At 44.5% G+C, this 9,616-nt stretch overlaps 1 protein-coding gene across 1 annotated transcript in view; it reads right to left on the minus strand.

Annotated features, from left to right (window-relative positions):
• The window catches only part of ICK (intestinal cell kinase), a 41,561-nt gene that overhangs the window by 12,338 nt on the left and 19,607 nt on the right, over positions 1 to 9,616 (minus strand). Inside the window, exons 5-6 of the mRNA XM_023513136.1 lie at positions 3,102 to 3,322; positions 2,248 to 2,419 (exon numbers count right to left, since the gene is read on the minus strand). Coding sequence (XP_023368904.1) covers positions 2,248 to 2,419; positions 3,102 to 3,322 — 393 coding nt within the window. The remainder of the gene's footprint in view (positions 1 to 2,247; positions 2,420 to 3,101; positions 3,323 to 9,616) is intronic.

The following is a 9,616-nucleotide window of genomic DNA, read 5'->3' on the forward strand; positions in this document are numbered from 1 at the left end:
TGAGCTGTGACGCCACAGCACTCTACCAAGGGAGATAGAGTGAGACTCTGTCTCTAAAAAATAAATAAATAAATAAAATAAAAATGAAAAGGACAGGAAATCTGGGGAGTAGTGAAAAGACATGAGATTTGTCCCCAACTTGTTTTATAACCTTCATGTTAGATGGTCTATCTCCTGAGATTCTAGGATCGAACCAAATTAGAACTTCCCCAACTGTATTCCATAAGACAGAGATTTTAAAAACTACTGATGGAAAAAAAAAAAAAAAAACTACTAATGAAATATTTTGGGGGGAAAGACAAAACAAACAGCTTGTTCCTGTTCAAATAAATTTGTGGAACCCTGCATATTACTATACACCCAACCTGATGATTCAAAGCATTCACGCGGGAAAGACCGGTGGTAGGGAAAGCTGTTTCACCCAGTCTCAAGCCCTCCACTTTTTCATGCATCCTATCTCTGGACATTGAATGTTGGGGTGATGAAAATTCTTGAGCAAATGGTCAATGTTCCATTTACTTTTGACACTCCTATTTTACAAGATACACCCTAATGTAATTGCTCTCCCTTCATCTTTTTAAGAGCCAAGTGGTACTATGTGTAGCTTGTATCATTTGTTCACTTAGTTCTGAAATGCCTACTGTATACTAAGTGTTGCTGGCTATGCAAAAATAACCCAATGTAAATCCTGCCCTCTAAGATATCACTGTCCTTAAAAGAGAAAACAAGGCAGGCCAGGCACAGTGGCTCATGCCTGTAATCCCAGCACTCTGGGAGGCCAAAATGGGCAGATTGCTTGACCTCAAGAGTTTGAGATCTGCCTGAGTAAGAGCGAGACTCCATCTCTAAAAAATAGCTGGGTACTGTGGCAGGTGCCTGTAGTCCCAGCTACTTGGGAGGCTGAGGCAAGAAGATCACTTGAGTCCAGGAGTTTGAGGTTTCCGTGAGCTATGATGGTGCAGCACTCTATCAAGGGCGACAAAGTAAGACTCTGTCTCAAAAAAAAGAAGAAGCAAAAAACACAATAATGGAGCAATAAGGGACAATGGCCACAAGAGGCACAGATATAGATACACAGAGGAGAGAGAGTTTTCAGCAGGGGACTGGAGAAACCTGGTGGCATTAATGTCATTCAAATAATTAAAAAAAATTTTCGAGGGTCTAGTTTACATCAATAATGGAGTTGGAATCTGGCAAAACCACCATAAGAGAAATCTTTGCCCTGAGTAAGCTTATGGTCCAGGAAACTGATATGTCTACAAACAATTATCTTATAACACAGGACATGTTATAACCTATAACTTAACTCTTATAACTCCAGCTGAACATGGAGAGGACACTAAGGAAACAGTAGGAGGGAAATCATTTAGGGCCTTGGAAGAAGAGCAGGATTTGGGCACGTGAGAGACATTCACTCAGGCAGAGGGTGTGTGTGCAGAGCGCAGAAGCAGGGAAGCGCCTGGGCACACAGCAGGGCACAGCCATGGGAGTCGAGGGGCCAGGAAAGGACAGTGTCAGGGCTGTTCTTTAGGAGGCTGAATCTGGCCACAAACTGACAGATAAGCTGGAAAGAAAAGACTCAAAGGCAAAAAGATGGAGAAGACACCCTCAGACACCAGCAGGATGATCATGGTGGTTTGTGATGACAGCATTGAACTTGAAATGACAAGAGCCGTGTGAATCGTATCAAGTAGGGGTATATTCAGCAGGATTTACTGACCAACTGCCTGGATAAAGGGAAGGGGAGCGAGAGAAGGAGAAGGTCAAGCTGAAACTCGGCTTCCAGGCTGGGGCTCTGGGACAATGACAGGACCACACACATCAACGGAAAGGAGAGAAGAGCTAGTGGGCGGCAAACAAAGCCCCACTTGTCTCAGATAAGTTGAGCTCGTGGTGATGGAGCAAATCTGCGAATGGAGTTACAGAGGAGGGAGGCAAAGGCTACAAATTACGTCGAGGAGACTTCTGAACAGATAGAAGGGTGGTAGCCAGGAAAATAGGGAAGCCCTCCCGGGGGGACATGACGCAGACAGAAAAGCAGAGGGCTGCAACACACTTCATACTTAGAGTGGAAGGAGGAAGAGAAGCTGGCCAGGCCTATGGACGTGGGCACTGGAGAATGACTCAAGTCAAGAGAAAAGTCCTAGAATGGGCAGGTGCTCCATGGTACCAGTGCAAACAGCTGGAGGGGAGGGGACATGGGAAGCTGCTGGCTTTGGCCCACAGACCTTTGTTCCCTATCATTACCTTTTTTGGTGTCCCCAACACTTGGCAAATTTTGAATATCGTGTCAATCTCACTGGCCCCAGGGAAGAGCGGCCTGAGGGTATAAACTTCTGCCATGATGCAGCCCACGGCCCAGACGTCAATGGGGGAGCTGTAGTTGGTAGACCTCAGGAGGACTTCTGGAGCCCTGTACCTGGGGGGACAAAGGTTAGCTGCTAGCTGTTGCTGCCACGGGTCAGAAATCAAGTTAAATAACAATTCTCGGTAAGAAAGTTGCATATTTCTATTTTTTCCTTGTAGTTTACTACGGTACATGAGCTTGTAAGGAGTTGGCAACTGCCGTTGCTGCTGTAAAAAAGTAGTGCTGCTCTATTCACAGAATTTTCTATTGCTTATTTCTTTACAGGAGTCTTCTCTACAGTATCTTAGAGAATCACAAAGAGAGAATTAGGAAGAGAGAGGGGTTGGGGAGAGAGAGGGAGAGAAACAGAAAGAGAGAGACACGAAGACAAACTTGTGTGTGGTCTTGGTCATGGCAAACTCCTTAAGTCCAATTCCTAGGGTCTGGAAGTTCTAACAATAGCAATTAGGTGATTTTCATATAGTTCTTTTTGGAGAATCTTTTACATAACTCTTTTGAGAAACTGTCCTCAGGAAGGCCTACACATCAAATCTGACCTGTATTATGGAAAAGCGTAATGGGGTTCCTTTCAACACTATTTACAACACAAGCTTTTAACCTCATACAGTGCCGCAGATCGCACTGATTCTCTTAGTAAAAAGTCAACGTCTGTGACTTTAATATTATCCTTAGTCTAATGGTATCCTTTTAAGGAAGTGCAGTTAAGTCATTTTGAAAAAAAAATAGTACTCACCATCTGGTAGATACATAGTCTGTGTATGGCGGTCTCGATCGGATTTCTCGGGCCAATCCAAAGTCTGCAATTTTCACAAGGTCTGGGCCCATGCAGAGGAGGTTCTCAGGCTTTAAGTCCCGGTGGAAGAAGCCTGTAGAAACAGTAGAGAGGAAGGAACCCGAATGCAAGTCGGCTTCTGCATCACTCTTCATAGCTGTACTGCTCTTTTTATTACAGCTCTAACTTAAAAAGCATTCTGGCCTGGATGGCACCAAAGACTCTACATGTTCACCCCATGGACAATGTAGAGTCTTGTAACTTCTCAAAAGACTTCATTCATTTCCCTTTGCAAAATCACTCAAAAGTTGATCTTTATAATTTTTTTTAAATACAGAAAACTTGGCCAGGCGCAGTGGCTCTCGCCTATGATACCAGCACTCTGGGAGGTTGAGGCGGGTGGATTGCTTGGCTCAGGAGTTTGAGACCAGCCTGAGCAAGCAGAAACACAATTATGATGTTTGTTTCAGAAACAAGGGATTTAGGAATATGACCTTCTCACGTCTGAGGTTCTGGTGTGTTACAGCCTATGCTGAAATGTTAAATGCTTATTATTTTGCCTAATGAAGAAGTACAGAGGTACACCTGCAGCTGCCATTGTGAGAAGCAGGATCTCTCATCACACGGGAAGCTGTCTCGGCCACCGCAGAGCTCTGGAGGGGCAGGCAGGGAGCGATCAACACTGTCGTCTTCCACGCGCCCTCAATGGGATGCACCAAAACTGGAAACACAACTCAGCTAACGCTGTCATTCAGGGTGAGCATCCCTAATTCAAAAATCTGAAATCCAAAATGCTCCAATCCCTGAAACTTTTAGGGCTGACTTGACACTCGAAAAAACAAAACAAAACAAAAAAACCCTTCCTGGAGCATTTTGCATTTTGAATTTTCTGATTTGTGAGGCTCAACTGATATAGTATAAAGCAAATATTCCAAAATCTGAAAAAATCCAAAATCCAGACTCTGGACCCAAACATTTCAAATAGATACTTACAGCATCAGTGCCATAAAAGCTGGATTCTAACTAGCACATTGTGGAAGAAATTAACAGCCATTACTGAAGAGCTACTACATGACCTCTGTGCTGACAATGGCGGAGTCTATCAAGCCTTCTCTAATGTGCATTCTATACCCTTCTCAGAGACCTCGGGATCTAACTGGGCAGCAACGGGATGTTTCCATCATCCCTGTATGAACTTACCACAACTACTATTTTCCTCGCCCAAATCATCTCTCCTTCCTTTGATAACATTGCCAGGCAATTTATAGCTAGGTTGGAGCCATCCTTCCCCCCAGGAGTCACAGACACTGTCACATTTTCCACTGAAATATTTGCTTCTTTCTCCACCTTCTCACTGCTCCTCTCAAAACCCCTGCTCTCAGGGCCAGGTGCAGCACTCTGGGAGGCCAAGGCGGGTGGAGCTCACAAGTTCGAGACCAGCCTGAACAAAAACGAGACCCCATCTCTAAAACTGGCCTTGTGGCGGGTGCCTGTAGTCTCAGCTACTTGGGAGGCTGAGGCAAGAGAATCACATAAACCCAAGTGCTAGAGGTTGCTGTGAGCTATGACACCACAGAACTCTACCCTAAGGGCAACAAGGTGAGACTCTCTCTCCCAAAAGAGCAAAAACAAGAACAAACAAACAAAATACCCTTGTTCTCGCTGTCTGGGCTTGCATTCTGCTTCTCTGGACTCCCACCCCTGACATTTAAACATGGTCTTCCCCTTGTCACCCCAGCCACACAGAAAACCTTCCTTGGCTCCTTTATAAATTATTTAACAAGGCTGGACTCCTTTCCTTCTACCTATAGAGAAACTTGTTTCCTCATGCTTCTCATTAACATGCGTAGAGCATGTTCTAATCAGGCAAAATTCCTCATTCCCTTTAAGTTCATTATATGGTCACCTGCTGCATACTGAGGTTTCAGTCAATGGCGGACTACATATGACCGTGGTCCCATAAATCACAGTGACACTCAAAAATCCCTATAGTCTGGTACTTGCTACACTGTATGTTTTATTATGATTTTAGAGTGTACTCCTCCTACTTATTAAAAAAAAAAACAAAACTTTAGGACAGCCTCAGGTGGATCCTTCAGAAGGAATTCCAGACGAAGGCACAGTTCTCATAGGTCCATGTCAGCTACTGCCCCTGAAGGCCTCCCAGTGGGGCCAGGCGTGGAGGTGGGAGACAGTGATACTGGTAATCCTGAACCTGTGTAGGCCTAGGCTGATGTGTGTATTTCTTTCTCAGTTTTTGACAAAGTTAAAAAAAAAAAATCAAAATAGGAAAAGCTTACAGGGTAAGAATATAAAGAAAAATATATTTTTGTACAACTGTATGTTTGTGCTTTAAGTTAAGTGCTACTACAAAACAGTCAAAAATTTTAAATTTGTAAAGTAAAAAGGGTATAGTATGTAAGGTTAATTTACTATCGAAGAGAGAAAAAAAATTTTTTTTTTTTGAGACAGTTTCATTATGTTGCCCTCAGTAGAGTGCTGTGGCATCACAGCTCACAGCAACCTCAAACTCTTGGGCTTAAGCAATTCTCTTGCTTCAGTCTTCCAAGTAGCTGGGACTACAGGCGCCTGTCACAACACCCAGCTATTTTTTCATGGCAGTTGTTTAGCAGGCCTGGGCTGGGTTCAAACATGCCGCCCTTGATGTATGTGGCTGGCACTGTAACCACTGTGCTACGGGTGGAGAGCCAACAAGAGAGAAAAATTTTTATTAGCATAGCCTCAGTGTACAGTGTTACTAAAATTTACAGGAGTGTGATGTCCTAGGCCCTCACACTCCTTCATCACTCACCCACTGATTCTCGGTGGTAAATGCCCTAAACAGACAAACAGGTGTAACATTTTTTTGATCTCTTATACCTTATTTTTACTGAAACTTTTCTATGTTTAGATACACAAATACAACCCATTGTTACAACTGCCTACAGTATTCAGGACAGTAACATGCTGTATGGATGTGTAGTCTGGGAGCTATCGCTGTACCCTAAAGCCCAGGGATGTAGCAGGCTGCACTATCTAGCAGTCTCTAATGTTCACACAACATAATCAACTCACGATGCATTTATCAGAACATGACCTATCAGTAAGCGATGCACGACTGTATTTATTCCCACTGGTAATGTTGTTCCCTTGTTCCTTTCTGTCTACATTAATCCCCACATTTGCCATCCTTCAAGACCTGTTTTGAGTTTCCCATCCTCCATGAAGCCATCCTAATATGCCAGCATCATTCACTCATTCATTCATTCATGCTACCAACAAATATTTACTGAGGGTCCGCTCCTTTCCAGGCGATAGGTTAGGTTTGTGGCTTCAGAAGCAACCCAAATGAGCATGGTTCTTGCCCTCATGGACATAACAGGCCCTCCCTCCACTCTGAATTCCAGTAGAGCTCTGCTGTTTTCAGATATGGTATCATTTTTCACTAATTAGAAGCGAACACTTTAAAGGTGGAGCCATAAACACCTAGCACAGTGGCAGGAGCACGGTGGTCCCACATTCTTGTTGACTGGACAAAAGACTTGCATAGGTTTGTAGGGAACATGACGCTTAATGGTGGCAAATCTACCCAAGCAAAGGAAGCAGGGTCAACAGTGAGCAGACCAGAGCTGAGGGGTGAGTGGGTGAGAGGAAGCCCCATGAGATGGCGACTGAGAATTGGAAGAGAAACATGGCCCTGAAGTAACATGGGGGACAACAAGGCCTCAGCTGGCTGTCCTCGTCATAGCGGGAGATATGGTATACAATGAATAAATGAATGAAGGCAGGAACTCCAGCAGGGAGAATGTTTTGGTAGAAAGAATGAACAAAGGCAAGAACTCCAGGCTTATTTACCAAAGATTGTCTCTGTTATAGAAGGGGAGATGCCTGTGATGCGGTTATATGTGAAAATGCCCTAAATGCCATGTCTCAGGGAAAGTAAGGTTTTTTTTTTTTCGAGACAGAGTTTCACTTTGTCGCCCTCAGTAGAGTGCCATAGCATCACAGCTCACAGCAACCTCAACCTCTTGGGCTTAACGATTGTCTTGCCTCAACCACCCAAGTAGCTGGGACTACAGGTGCCCGCCACAATGCCTGGCTATTTTTTTGTTGTTGTAGTTGTCATTGGTTGGCAGGCCCGGGCTGGGTTGGAACCCACCAGCCCCTAGTCATTGAGCTACAGGCACCGAGCTGGAAAGTAACAATGTTTTATTTTATTTTATTTTATTTTTGAGACAGAGCCTCAAGCTATCCCCCTGGGTGGAGTGCCATGGCATCACGCTCACAGCAACCTCCAACTCCTGGGCTCAAGCGAGTCTCCTGCCTCAGCCTCCCAAGTAGCTGGGACTACAGGCGCCCGCCACAACGCCTGGCCATTTTTTGGTTGCAGCCATCATTGTTGTTTGGCGGGTCCGGGCTGGGGATTTGAACCCGCCACCTTAGGTGTATGTGGCTGGCGCCTTAGCCGCTTGAGCCACAGGCGCCGAGCCAGTAACAATGTTTTAATGAAAAGACAGTCCTCTCTGCTCACCACTTGGAAGACAAGAGCACTTAGAATGGGGTCAAGCTCCATCTGTACAGTATGTAATAATGATGAATCTGCATGGTAAATGGCTGGTATAGATGGACAAAGTGAATATAATTACAGAGCCTGGAACCCAGTGCACACAGAAGGGGATGAAGGTACTGATCAAATATATTCAGGAAGTCACAGGGGAGAGGAGGAAGTACTTCCTTCCCACCTCAGGGCTCCTTCTATTTTCCATAAGCAAAAGCAGTAAAGAGATCAAAGGGTTAAACCAGACACAGGCAGAGCAAATGTGCCACTTTTATAGCATGTGTATAATGTGTTTGTGTATTTAACATGAAATATATATTCTATTGCTTCATTTTTTATCCTGACATTTTACTGATATATACCTAATGACCTTCCTTATACCAATTCCTTGAAGGTATCCTAGTCAAGTTAATAATAAATTAAACCAAAATTATAATCAGAATCAAACTTGAGGTTGTCAACTCAAAAAAATGCGAAAAAGGGCAGTGCCTGTGGCTCAAAGAGTAGGGCTCCAGCCCCATATACCGGAGGTGGTGGGTTCAAACTTGGCCCTGGCCAAAAACTGTAAAAATAAGTATATAAATAAACATTTTAAAAATAAAATAAAATGCAAAAAAGTAAATCAATACTAGTGAAAAACAGCCTTTAAAATGAAAAGAAAAAGGAATTTCTGATATGGACAGATTTGAGCAGCTTATTAAGTAAAGTTATCCATGCGCCACCGTAGTGGACAACATCTAAGACTTGGTATAACTGAGTCATTGTGTTTGGACCTTCTGTTCTTCAGAGCAGCCTCTGCCTCCCAGAAGGCCTCAACATGTGCTCCCATCTTAGACCTGGCTTAAGGACGCGTAAAGACACAAACATAGTGATTACAGAGTGCCCTTTTGTCACCCACAGGATGATTCCTGTGACCCTGGAAGGTACATGAACTGTAAGATGAAGTTCACAGTTTGTCTTCCCCAAAACTCAGAGCATTAAAACCACTCCAGTGAAAAACAAATGGCAGGCATTGTTTCTAAGTGAACAGATGGGAAAACGGAGTCATTGTAGCAAGCCGGGAGTTGGGGGTGTAGATAAATTATTCCCAATCCCCCCAAGAAATGTGTCACAGTTGTTAGTGTCCCGCGCTACTCCTTCCCCCTCAACCTACAGAGCCAGCCCTGACTTGTGGTTTGGGTCCTCTCAAGTCCATATTAATGCTGTTTCTCCTCACAGACTGCCCCTTTCCCCTTTAGCTGGGGTAATAGTTACTTCCAACTTACGTGGCATTTTCCATATACTGAGTCACCTGTCCTCCAGCCCCATCCCCACCGCAGCACCCTCTGCCACCATCTACACCAACCATCCCGACAACCTCAAGTGTCTCCCTGGTCAGATCATCCCAACACTTCAACTCATACTCAGATCCAAGCACGGTGCTGTGCTCTGGTCCTTGGACTGTGCTTCCACCCTGGTGGTGCTCCTGTGAACCAACCACCCCTCCCATCAGCCAACTTCATCCTCATGACCATGACTGACTCCTCTTTAATCTCACTTTCAGAGAGCAGGCACACCACTGAACAAGAGGAGAATGAAGACGCCTAGGCCCCAAGAATGCTTTTAAGTAAACTTCCCTTTCTCCTTTTTTTTTTTTTAAATGAAGGGTTTAGCTTATTTTATTTTTATTTTTTGCAGTTTTTGGCCAGGCCTGGGTTTGAACTCGCCACCTTTGGCATATAGGGCCAGTGCCCTACTCCTTTGAGCCACAGGCGCCGAGCCCTAATTGTTGATTCTTTTTTTTTCTTTTTTTTTGAGACAGAGCTTCAAGCTGTCCCCTTGGGTAGAGTGCCGTGGCATTACAGCTGACAGCAACCTCCAACTCCTGGGCTCAAGCGTGTCTCCTGCCTCCGCCTCCCAAGTAGCTGGGACCACAGGC

This window comes from Otolemur garnettii, unplaced genomic scaffold (genome assembly GCF_000181295.1).
Source record: "Otolemur garnettii isolate 467f Iridium unplaced genomic scaffold, OtoGar3 scaffold00035, whole genome shotgun sequence".
NCBI classification, from domain to species: Eukaryota; Metazoa; Chordata; class Mammalia; order Primates; family Galagidae; genus Otolemur; species Otolemur garnettii.